Raw genomic sequence first — 12,993 nt, forward strand, 5'->3', positions numbered from 1 at the left:
GTGTGTGTGTCTCTATGTCTATGTGTGTTAGTACGTGTGCATATTGTGTGTGTGGAGTGTTTTGTATGTGGGTATGTCTGTCTTCTGTGTTTTCAACCTTTTCTTGTTTCTGCAGGTACAACTTTAATTATTTTGCTTATAGTCAATATGTCTCATGTACAGCTGCTTTGTAACAATGAAAATTGTAAAAGCGCTATATAAATAAAGTTGAGTTGAGTTGAGTTGAGTTAAATTAACATAGTTAAAGCAGGGCTTGGATCCTGTTGGACAGTTTAAATGAGAAATAAAAGAAGAAGGGAAAAGTCCTACACATAAAGAAGATGAGAGGATCACTGGTAACAACAGAGCTTAAATACAAGGAGAAGGGGAAACAGAATCAACATTAGAAATCTATTTTTCATAAGAAATGTTTTTCATCTTTAAGAAATCTGCTGTCTTTGTAAGGATTTCCCCATAAGACACAGGTTTGACAGGTTTTATTCTTTTATTATTATTCATATGGGAATTTACATACTTCATTTTCACGAAGGTTACAAAACCAACCCATACACGTACACAGACAAAAACACTTTATTTATACACAGTCTGGAATTTCCACCTTTCTTCAGTGTAATAGTGCAGCTTCAAATTTCATCTCACGAAATATTCTAGCGGGACTTATAATGCTTGAACAAAACTGGTACAGCAAGGAACTATTTCGGATGTAACATAATGGCTTTTTTCATAGCTCCAGCAACAAATCTACACCAGCAACAAATTGACACCTCTTTTGTTTTTGTACAGATTGAGTCAGCCCCTTTTTTATTTAAAACCAAAAATGCAATCAGATTACTGTTGCAGTTTACTTTTTGCCAGCAGTGAACAGGGATCCCTTATGTTTTTACAGGTATTTAAAAAGCCTTTAATAGTCATTCTTTTGTTAGCTAGCTATGGGACTGCCTGTGAATACTCATCAGGCATATGTGGGGCATGGGCAGATGGGGATATTTGGATAGGGTAGGGGTGCTCAATTCCTATCATTCCAAAGTACAGACTCTGCATATTCGAGAATGACCAGAAACATATAACTGCACAGAGATTGTGACTTTTTTTTCAAAACATTGCATACAGGAAACGGTCTTATCTTTAAATATATGGTATATTTCAAGTTTCTTGAGGCGACACACAGGTTTTGCAAACAAAACAAAAAGCTTTGAATTAATATATTTTTCCAATTATGTAAATTTTTTCCACCACCCTGTCTCTTCAGGGGCTCTGTAAGTAATTGGTAATATTGGGGCTATTACTGATTTGTTTACCTTTTTCTAACCATAATTATTTTCCTTGTAGATTAAATGTTCTTTCATTTGTGAGGACACTAGCTGTTGTGCATACTATTGAAATGATTAATAACTCCAGTTTCCTCCTGGGTGTGCGACTGGGCTACCACATCTGCGACACTTGTTCTGATGCCTCAAAGGCCATTCACAGCACTGAGCGGCTGCTGGCGGTAAATGGTACATTTCTTGTCCAGTGTGAGGTTCTTGAAAGGCCCAATGTAAAAGCAATAATTGGAGCACGTTTCTCAGAAGACTCTATGGCTGTGGCACGGCTTTTAAGTCTTTACATGGTCCCACAGGTTATTAACCAGTCATGCATGCATATATTGCAACCATTCACCTATAATTTAAAAGTATTTGCTACAGTTCAGTACTTGTTGAGTGTGGGAAAAGACCAATAGTCAATATGCGTATGGTTTGACCATTTTACATATAAGCACCACATCATCTGCACAAACCCTAAGTGACAGGGTTCGATACCCAGCATTCCGGTGCACCATTCCCAGTGATGTTCACCAAACCAAAGCGCTGGCTAATTTCATGAATCACTTTCATTGGGACTGGGTTGGGGTAGTCTATGGAGATGATGAATATGGAAAAAATGCTTTCCAGACTTTCTTGGCAAAAGCAGAATTTGCAGATATTTGCCCTGCTTTTGAAGAAATATTTCCTCATTACTTAGCTCACAATGATATTGACAGCCGGCTCCAAGAGGTGGCAGAAACAATCCGCTCATCCGATGCGAAAGTTGTGCTACTTATCTTAACGGAAGAGCTGGTTAGGAAACTCATTGAGGAAATGATTCACCAGAACATCTCACGTTCTTGGATCGCAAGTGATGCTTGGTCAATGTCACGAAACATATCTCGAATGGATGGAATCAACCAAGTAGGAGACATTTTTGGGTTCACCTTCATCACTGGTACTAACCCTGGCTTTAAAGAGTTTTTGCATGAGCTCACTCTTGCCCCAGGCTCTGTAAACCTCTTTCTTGAAGAATAGGCAAAGGCTTTCTAACAGAAGCTGTTGATATCAGCATAACCTATGGCAAAAGGCTAGCTGTTTGGACCATTGCTCATGCTTTGAAGAATCTTTTAAATTGCAACACAACTGTCTGCCTAGGGGAAAGGGACTTTCCTCCATGGAAGGTTAGTTTCACAGAATATATGTTATCCCGTCTTTGAAAATCAGGCTGATTTCTCAAAATCTAATTATGAGGTTGAGAGTATCAAAGTTTGATTTCAACCATTCCTCCTTCCTCCTTATATTTTATTGTATGTAATGTAATGTACCTTACATTATGCAGGATGATTTTATGTAGAAAAAAAAGACTTACTGTAAACTGGGGTTTCACAGACTGAAGTTGTGAATTGCCAAGATAGATGAGCGCTATTCAATTCAAGCAGCAGCTATCTTGGTGTCATGTTATGGAATTATTTTCTGTCACTTTGCACCCAAGTGGTACATCTGCAAGAATAAGGAAGAAATTAGTGTACAGGCATATATGGCAAACGCTATAAGACACAGTGAAAAAAAAGCAATAACCAACAAAAACTGAAAAGAACAGCTATTTATACACATGGTGATGCTCAATGGTAGACAAGTGAAAAGTTTCTGAAATTAATAAACATTTTGTAAATTAAAATCTGCTCAAACATCTGCAAAACAGCACAGAAATATAAAATGCAAAATTAGAAAGAAAATTACCTCAAAATTACAGTGCAGACACAAATGTGTATAGAATAGATATATATATTACGAACTTGCAGTATGCATTAAGTATGGTATATCATTACCATAAGTATAAGTATCCAAGTACTACTGTATATTACTCACTATGCACTATACTATGTATTATACCATTAAACCACATGGTAAACTAACAGTACTTAAATTAACTAAAGAACAGCATATTAGTACTCAGAGTGGTTACTTTATTTCAAAAATCCACTTTATCCAAAGTATTAGGAGATTTAGGAGAACATAGAAGAACAAGTAGACATGTAGTTGCAAAGTTACTGAGTGGACCAGACGTGGACCATCGACACAAAATGTTGCCTAATACTGTAAACATGGCACTACTACTTTATAACTCAGCACGTTCAGGTACAACACATATTGTATTCCCCTGTGTCGGCATCATCCTTGAAACAAATAATTAAAATTCACAATATACTATATTAAACCAAAATAGTTTTTAAACTACTAAGGTTAAGAATATTTATGGAGTACATGTCACATACATGTGAGCTGTTCATCTTGTAGATAGTTCTGCTCTCTTCTGTCGAAAACAAGTTTCTGTTCCAACATTCTCTACACTTGCACTGACGTCAGAACTCAGTCAGGGGTAGCTCATGGGGTATACACATGCCAAGTATATAATGGTTAACTCAACATTTTGTTTATTATTTGGAGGTTCTCTGTAGAGCCAAATAGGGAGGGCTTGAGTTATAAAAAGCCACCTGAAAACAGCAGTGATTACCTTAATGAGCTTAAGGTCTTGTAACAGTGTAAGTTTTATTTGCTGTAAGGTGACATATGTGCATGCTGAAGATTACACTCAAATCCTTTCTAATCTCTTCAGATACTCGTCCTCCAGACGGTACAGAGGGACATTACTATATCAAACTGCTTGACAATTCTTCGGAAAAAAGTGGAATAATATTTCTTTGGTTGGATTTTAACTGAAAGAGAAATACATGACTCCTTTGGTACTTTACAACATGTTTTTTTTTATATTGCTTTAAAGACAGTGATTCGCTAGGATGCATGGAAACAGTCAAATACAACAGTGGGCTTGGTAGTTAGAGCCATCTGAAAATGACAATCGCAACTAAAGGTTCTGAACTATTGTAGCATAAGATGGAGAATTTTTCATTTTTGCTTGCACTGGACTGTGTATTTATGGTCTAAAGGCTGCTGAAACGCAGTTGAAATGGGCTGCACTCCATCACGAGGGAAAAGTATCCATACAGCACAGGATCCATTCCGATGGGGAAGAACTCTACTGCCAGCAACCCAGGAAAGCCCTGGAGAATCACAGTCTGAACATGGAGGAAGTGAAATATATTGTGGAGGGGACACAGATAATGCAACAGGTCAGAAAAACATAGGTTCCACAATAATAGTAAGAAAATATCCTTCAACAGAGTCAGAACATTCTGGGGATGCCTCTGCCAAACTAGGCACAAAAGGCATTAACGTCAACATTTTATCTCAACCGAAAGACAAACAAGTAGTAAAACAAGAGGCTTTTGAGAAAAAGGGATTAAAACAATCTAAAAAAAGCTTTAAAGATGTAAAACTGAAAAAGAAGAAAGAAAAGGAAAAGTTTTCTGTTGAAGAAAAAATAGACTTTCCAGAGCCACTCGTGAAAGCTCATCAAGCTGCGTACGGATACCTTAACCCTAGCATCACTAAATATGAAGGCATGTTAGGGTTACTTGATCATGCAGCCCAGACTCAAATCTCCTTACAACCCATGGTGACATTCCTGGTCCTACGGTATGAAGAGGTAAATAAAGGGCTTGGGGAAATAGTGGAAGAAGGAGAGAAAATGTTTAAAAAACACAGGGACCATTTGGCTTGGCCCTGCCAAAAAATCAGTTTCTCCTTATCCAAGCCAACAAACATTGTGACATCTCCCACCTTCAGTGAGGTCCCACCAGACCTGCTTCAACAACTCCTTCAATACACTGTCCAAAGGATGCGGCTAGTGGGTCGATCAGTGTGCGAAATTGGTGAGACTGCACTTGAGGAGGCAGTGGATTATTTTTCTTCGATTTGTGAAATTTTAGAAGAGAAGCTCAAGACAAAGCGTACATTTGAGTCTAGATTAATGCAGTTGCTTTCTCGAATTGAGGCTGCCTCACAGAGAAAACCTGGTCCAGAGGACTCTACACTCTTTAGTGAAGACAGTGGTATTGGGGCAGAAAGTGAATCACTAGCAGGTTCAGACAGACAATGTCAGCACAGAGAAAGTTGTGACTCAACAATGACAACAGGTAGCAGAGGCAGACTTATCAGAACAGTGAGCAACAGCAGTTCTCTAAACTCCATAGACTCAACCTGCACTATTACAGAAAAAGAACAGAATGATACAGAATTAGTACTTGGCTCTGCGTCCTTGGATGAAGGTGAAAGCTGTGGACGGGAGGATGTGAACAATGTAAATAAAATTACACCATTAAGCTCTTCGACTCCAGACCCTAAGCAACCACGTCGCTTGCCAGCAAAGCGCATAGAGAATCCACAAAATGTTGAAATGACATTGAAATTGAAAGATGCCATCAGTAGCCGAATTCAGTTTTTGCCACGTGAAGACTCAGGAGTAAAGACAAAACAGATGGATATCCCGAAGAGCAGTAGTGACCAGTGGAATGAGGCAGGTGACAAAAGCTCCAAAAGACCCCAAACAGCTGCCAACAGAACACCAAAGAAAAAGACCACAGTAACTAAACAGTGTCCATCAAGATCAGCAGATTCACTTCGATGTAATGCTGAAGATCTTACATTTACTGAGTTTGAGAGAACTCAAAACGAACTAAATCAAAGGTTGGAGATGATGAACAAGTGTGAAGGAAAAACAAAGCGAGGTGTATCAAAGCAAATCCAGCAGCAGCAACAGCAAACACAAGGTATTTCATCAGAAGGTGCTGGTAGGCAGTGTTTTTTGAAAAAAAAAAAAGTTTCTCCAAGTAATCAAAGAAAGCCAGGTAAAACAAAACTAGGAGAGCAAGGGAGTGTGCAGAAAGGGATGGAGGACAAAAAGACGAAAGTAAAGGAAAAGGTAAAGGACACTGACAAGAAAGGTGCAACAGGTCCTGTTAATGTATTACATGTGCCAAGCTCTCCACCATCACCACGGCAATCTTCAGGGGTGTACCGGGGTGGTAATTCAGTTAAGAAACTGATAGACACTTTTAGTGAAGGGATGGAGGGAAGTAGACAGATTCCAGAGAGTGCCAAAGTGCTTGGACCTCTTAAAGGTGTTAAAAAGTGTGGTGTTCCCATCATTCCAGGTTTAAGTACCTCTGGCACATTAGCATTTAATGTAAATAATACACTCTGTGGTCAGGGGGAGACACAATGCTCTGAAATGACAGAGGATCTTGATTTTGACAGTCTACCACCCCCTCCACTTGAGGTTCTTATGGACAATTCCTTTGAAAATATAAAGTCAAAAAACACAGAAGAAAACTCAGCAAGCAGAGGCCGATCCACCATGCCAAAAAGGACAGCAATGACTCAGAGACTGCGGGCATCTCTGCAGTCTGTAACAGTTCTACCCAGTAAGAAAAACTTCCGTAAGGGCTCTCTTAGCATGTCGCCAGTTCGTACCACACACAAAGATACAAGAGGAGTTGCAAAGGTTGGCCATCATGATTCCAACCACGTAACAGATGCTGAAAGTGAGGAGGCTATCGATAAACAAGCAAGGAAAATTCATGTTATCCATTCCTCTGAGTCACCAACAAAGCAACTTACTGCTGAGCAGGGACAAAGAAACGTTTACTTCTGCCAAGGTGGAGTAGATGTAACACAAGAGGAGAACAATACCAATGAAAGAGTGCCAAATAATGTCTGTAGGGACCAAACTCCTTCCACTCCACCTTTATCCAGAACACGCGTCTTACCATCCACACCTCTGTTACATCGGAGGCTCCCGAGTCCTCCGGTATTTAAAAGCCAACCCACATCTACAACTTTATCAAGTCCTTCTATTGTTCGAAAACTCCCCACCCCTCCTTCTACTGGACAGCGGATATTACCAGTCAGTTCTGCCATGCAGCACGACCAAAAACCCAGCGTAATATCTGGTGTTGCTTACCCTTTTAAAGCACCCTCACCTCCTGCTTCACCAAAAGTGCAGCGATTGTCTCGAGAAAACAGTTGTGAAGACTCTACTTCGAGAGTATTTAGCAATGCTCAATCAGTGTTTTGTCCTGCCTCATCATCATTATTTGAGGCTCAGCCTGTTCCCCCACCCAAGGCCCCACAGGCATGGGCCTCCTCTGGTAGCAGTGTTCTACCTCATCCTTGGGGGGAGCGTGGTAGGTTACAAGTGTCTGCACGAGGACCCCAACCCTTCATCCGACGCAGCCAGTCAGACAGGAGACCCAGTTTGAGCCTGCCGCCCAGGAAGCCAGCTATTTCTGTGGCAGAAACTTGTGGAAGTGAACCAGCAATTAGCACCCATGGGTGAGTTTGACACATTTTGTATTAGGTTAATTTGAAGAGTTTATTTGCAAAACTCTATTTTTACAAATGTTCATAAATCATGTGTTTTATTGTGCATCCCAATTAATATCAATCAAATCAAATAATATCAAAAGTTGAGTTGTTTTGATTAAGTAATAATAACAAAAAAATACAGCTAAAACAACTAAGGCAATAAACCACAGTAAAAACATGATAACAATAAAAAACATGAGTTATCTGTTTGCAAATGAACTCTTTATTCATAAATAATCATCATCATCTGAAATGAAATTTGGTATGATCTTACATAGCAAAGTATGTATAAATACAATATCATAATGTGTATCACTATATGACAAAATAAAAATAATGCTAATAACTGTGAATAACTTGACCAAATGCACAAATGTTGTGAAAACGCTAAGGCATTTTTTCAGAACCAAGCAGGAAATTCCTATGAGCTAGACCCATAAATTCACTGGAAAAGGCTGCAGTGGGTTTTTAATATCTGATCCATGAACTCCTTTGGATTCTGATGCCTAATAGATACAGCATTTAAGATTCTCACACTTAGACTTTATTTAAAACATCTTTCTGATAAAAGTATTTACTAAGTATCATTCATGCTTGAAATGGCACCCTGTGTTTTAGATTTTCAAATTAAATAGACAAACGTTAATGGACAAGCAGTATGATTTTAGACATGCAGTCATAATAAAGTGAGCAACTTCTGTGCTTTTTGAAATTCAATTATTGTTTTAGACAATTAATTAATATAAAACAGTAATTTCACGTTTTTGGTCATATCCAAATGGCAAGACACTGTTTACACTACTAATATATTTTAGATAAACGCATGTACAGTAGCTCTTGGATACTACAAGCTAAGGTGAATCAACAAACAATAAGATTCATGTCAGACTGCATAACGGGGTAAGACTTTTATAACTTTCATGTTTGTAGGGAAACCTGTTTATTTAGATTTTTTATTATAAAAAAGAATCCTGGGAAGAACAACACACACGAATGTTGTATATGTTGTTATCGAGCACAAAAACAATAGCAGCTTTTGGAAACTACCTGATAAGGTCGAGCAACAAACAATAAGGTTCAGGTCTAACTGCCTATAATGAAGTCAGACTTTAAAAGCTTTCATGTATGTAGAGAAACCTGTTTATTTAGATCTTTTAGAAAAAAAAACAAGATAAGAAAGAATCTTGGGAATAACACCACACATATGTTGTTACTAAGCACAAAACAATGTACAGTAGCTCTTGGAAACTACTAGATAAGGTGGAGCAACAAACAGTAAGATTCAGGACTGCCTGCCTAATGAAGTCAGAGTTTTAAAGCTTTCATGTATGTAGGGACATATGTTTATTTAGATGGGGAAGAAAATAAGTTCCATATGCATTCTAATCAGTTTTGAGATAATGAGCTTCAAAGTTTTTGCATTACATTTGACTAGATAAAATCTTTTTGTTTTCTAAAAAAGTCCCAAAATATACAACACAAAGAAAGAAATGTATGTGTTGATCATTTTTTTTCTGTCACAGTAAAGGATAACATTGAGCACAGTCCTTCAATATTTCTAAGATGAAAGAATTATGTCTTAACAGTGTTCTGTACGTTGGTGTCAAATGTTAAATGAGCATCAAATATAGCACCCAAGTGCTTCAATTTTGTTTGAAACTCCAAAACAGAGCTATCTATATTAAGTGTTAAAGAATCAGCTTTACGTAATTGGTAAGTTGATCCAACAAGCATAACCTCAGTCTTTTCGCTATTAAGGCAAAGAAAATTATGGGCTATTTATACTTTTATCTCTGAAATGCATCGTTAATGACCAAGAGGTAAACATACATACTGAAAAGTAATGGACTCTACATCAATCCCTGAGACACCCCATTTTTGACGTAGCCAAATTTGAAACAAACTGCTTGCAGTCTGAGAGATTTGAACCGCAGTGTAATGCGGTCTCAGGGAAGCCAAACACAGATTCCATACAAGTAAGTAAAATCGATCTATGTTTCGAAGGTGTCACAGTTTTCCTCCGTTTCTCCCCGTGTTTTCCCCCGGACTACATTTCCCACGATCCCTCACGCTCCCGCACCTGTGTCACATTTGTAATCCCCACACCTGCGTTTATACGTATTCTGTTTACCCCATCATTGTCCGGTATTGTTAATGTTGAACGTGTTGTTCCGTGCCTGTTCTCCCAGTGGATTTATTAAATACACCCTTTTTGATTGTACTCCTTGGTCGTGCATGTCTCCTCCCTAGTCGCACGTGACAGAATACCGGACCCAAAAATATGGATACTAATACCTTCTCTCCAGAGGCCATCCTCATGGACTTACTGCAGGATGGTAGGCCCTTGGAGATTTATGTGGATGAGTTTGTGGAATTGTGTTACCGGGTGAGTTGGAACAACACCTTACTGAACCGCATATTTTTGACCGGTCTGGACGACGATCTACTCGTCCTCATCATGCTTCCCGATGCAGAAGAGTATCCGCTGGAGGACTTCGTGAATCGAGTCCTCCAACCGGTTGGTTCCGAGTTCTGCGTCGGGGTGGCTGATGGGGACTTGAGCGATGATCACCCAATACTGGTCGTTAGCAGCAGGTTCGTTCCAACTCACCCCGAGTCCATACCTCATTCCTCCACCACTCGGCGTTCCCCCGAGCCGACGCCTCGACGCTCGCCCAAGCCGGCACCTTGGCACTCTCTCGAGCCTGCACTTCGCCATTTCCGGGACCTGATACATCTCTCCGGGCCCAAGCCTTGTGGGCTCTCCCTTGGCAAGCTCGCCGGAGTGTCCGCCCCCGAGCTCAGCCTGGTGGACTGGCTACTGCTGAACTTCACCGAGTCTCCAGAGCCTGCCATCGAGTCTCCAGAGCCCTCCGCCGAGTCTCCAGAGCCTGCTACAGAGTCTCAAGAGCCAGTTTACGAATTTCCCGAGTTCCTCCTGGATTACACTCCAGAGTCCCCCCTGAATCCCACTCCAGAAATCCCCATGGATCCCTCCTCCGGGGTTTCCCCTGACTCCTCCCCCGGGGCCTCCCCAGACTCCACCATGGTGATCCCTGAACTTTCCCCAAACAAATTTTGGGGGGGCAGTGACGAGACAAAGGGGCCGTCCCGACTTCCACCATCACAGCCACGAGGACCATGCTCGCTGTTAGCAGCCTCCTTGCTACGACCGCGGCAGCCGTCATCACCGACTCTCCCAGCTCCTCCGTCACGGCCACGGCGGCCATCATCACTGACTGTCCCAGCTACCCGTTGTGGCTACGATGGCGATCACCACCAACTCCCCTGACAGCTCAGTCATGGCCATGACGGCCGTGAGGTCCCCAGAGTAGCACAGTCCTGGAGGCTCCCTGTCCCATCCTGTCCCCTGTATCCTGCACGAGCCTACAATACGCCCAACCCCCCTCCTCGGTTGTTGCTCATAGGTGTGAGGATGCGCCTTCCGAGAGGGGGTAGTTCTGTCACGGTTTCCCTCTGTTTCTCCCCGTGTTTTCCCCCGGACTACATTTCCCACGATCCCTCCCACACCTGTGTCACATTTTTAATACCCATACCTGCCCGTCATCAACCTCATCACCTATGGACTATTTATATACATTTTGTTTACCCCATCATTGTCCGGTATTGTTAATGTTGAACGTATTATTCCGTGCCTGTTCTCCCAGTGGATTAAATAAATATACCCTTTTTGTTTGTACTCCTTGGTCATGTGTGTCTCTTCCCTAGCCGCATATGACAGAAGGCTGAACTGAGATCAAGAAAAATCTAAATTGACAGGCAATCAGAATCAGCTGCAAGTAACAAGTCATAAGTAACCTTCACTAATGCTGTTTCTGTGCTATGAAATTCGCGAAAACCAGATTGAAGGGGCTCAAACAGATTGTTTAATATAAGGCGAGTATGCAGTTGAGATGACACAATTCGCTCAACAATTTTAGCTTAAAAGGGAAGATAAGAAATGGGACGGGAATTATTAAAATGGTCCAGGTCGACAGTTGTCTTTTTTGGTACAGGCGCGCGCGCAACCGCAGCAATTTTGAAATCTGCTGGCACAACACTGTATATATATTGTTCATTGTTAGTTCATGTTAGCTTATGCCTCCACTAATTGTTAACAAATACAACCTTAAAGTGTTACTAAGGAGGTTATTGAAATAAATTACTACCAAATAATTTACTGAATAAAATACACTTGAAATGTAATGTGATAAAATGTAAATATATTTTTTCCAATATACACTGTAATAAATACAAAACATGACAATGTAGCAAAACGTAATGTCTCAATGAGTCACTGCTGAAAAGTGCTAACCAGCTCTGATCCACTTTTCTAATCCTTGAGTCTGCTAACAGTCTTATTCTATTTTGTGGGAACAGGTTGGAAGATGGTTCTACCAGGGAAAATGAGCAAACAGAACTCAAAGGTACAGTTCGGTCTGCCTCACACCCTGACCTGTGCATTGTGGGTCAAGCTTTACAGCAGGAATGAAAAAAGAAAGAATCAAGGGGACGGGATGAGCAAGTCCTGCTGGGAAATGTCTTTCTGATTTCTGAGAACGTTTTTTTCTGCTTCAGGGGAAGTTTAGTCCCATAGTTTTCTTAATGCCAATTTATATGGTCTAATTTGTATATATGACTTATTTGCCTTTATTTAGACTATGAATTGACATTTTCTTTAACTTGTAAATATTACTTGGCCTTGTATATTCTTGACTCAATAAAAACTTTTTATTTTAGTTTTAATTGAAAAAAATTGAGAGCCTGTCAAACATGCATTGTTCTAAGGATTTCAGGTTGCCAGGTTAAACCAACATCTTGTGTACTTATGCTTAACTTTAAGCTTACTATTTGACCAGTAACATGTAAAATATAAAATATGCAGAGAACTCATCTAATAGTATTACATGCACAAAAGTTATTGTATTTTTTAAAGATAATTCTATTTTGTTTAAGTTTTGCAGTTTAAAATATACAGTACAATATAGTCCTTTTAGAAACCCCAAACGAAAAATAGTAATTCTTTAGGTCAGAAAAGTTGTAGTGTTAATATGAAGATAATTGTGATTTGGTTTACTTACATCTGCTATGTGACCCAAGGTCATGATCGTTGCATTGAAATAACTGAATCTTTGTATCTAATATAATAATTTTATATTTTTATTATCTATCTGCAAATTGTCATGACACGGGGAGGAACAAGAGGTTCGGAGACTCAAATGCGGGTAAAGGTCTTTATTGAAAAAAAAAAGAAGTCCACACAGATCACCAGAGTCACCAGCCACAAGTACTTCGTGAGCCCGTGGGGAGAGAGCCCGACGGAGCGGTTCTCACGGTAAGCAACTGTAAATCCGGATATAAGAATCCGGACAGGACATCTTGACTCTACCGAACGCTCAGCGGGGAGGAACCTCGACCCGCTGACAGACTCTGAACGATA

General features: G+C 40.1%; 1 protein-coding gene across 1 annotated transcript; it reads left to right on the forward strand.

The window, feature by feature from the left end:
* Nucleotides 1–3,969: 3,969 nt before the first annotated feature.
* Nucleotides 3,970–12,264, forward strand: pcare1 (photoreceptor cilium actin regulator 1). The gene is made up of 2 exons (XM_057328062.1): nucleotides 3,970–7,520; nucleotides 11,934–12,264. The coding sequence occupies exons 1-2, from the start codon at nucleotides 4,255–4,257 to the stop codon at nucleotides 12,043–12,045; spliced, it is 3,378 nt and encodes a 1,125-aa protein (XP_057184045.1). The 5' UTR covers nucleotides 3,970–4,254; the 3' UTR covers nucleotides 12,046–12,264.
* Nucleotides 12,265–12,993: the final 729 nt, after the last annotated feature.

Source organism: Triplophysa rosa, unplaced genomic scaffold (genome assembly GCF_024868665.1).
Source record: "Triplophysa rosa unplaced genomic scaffold, Trosa_1v2 scaffold35_ERROPOS451342, whole genome shotgun sequence".
Taxonomy (NCBI): Eukaryota; Metazoa; Chordata; class Actinopteri; order Cypriniformes; family Nemacheilidae; genus Triplophysa; species Triplophysa rosa.

Bases quoted from the DNA above. Each gene is read 5' to 3' on its own strand.
- pcare1 (XM_057328062.1), top strand. From the start codon at position 4,255: ATGGGCTGCACTCCATCACGAGGGAAAAGTATCCATACAGCACAGGAT. The intron at 7,521-11,933 runs GTGAGTTTGACA...TTGTGGGAACAG, and splicing joins CCAGCAATTAGCACCCATGG to GTTGGAAGATGGTTCTACCA.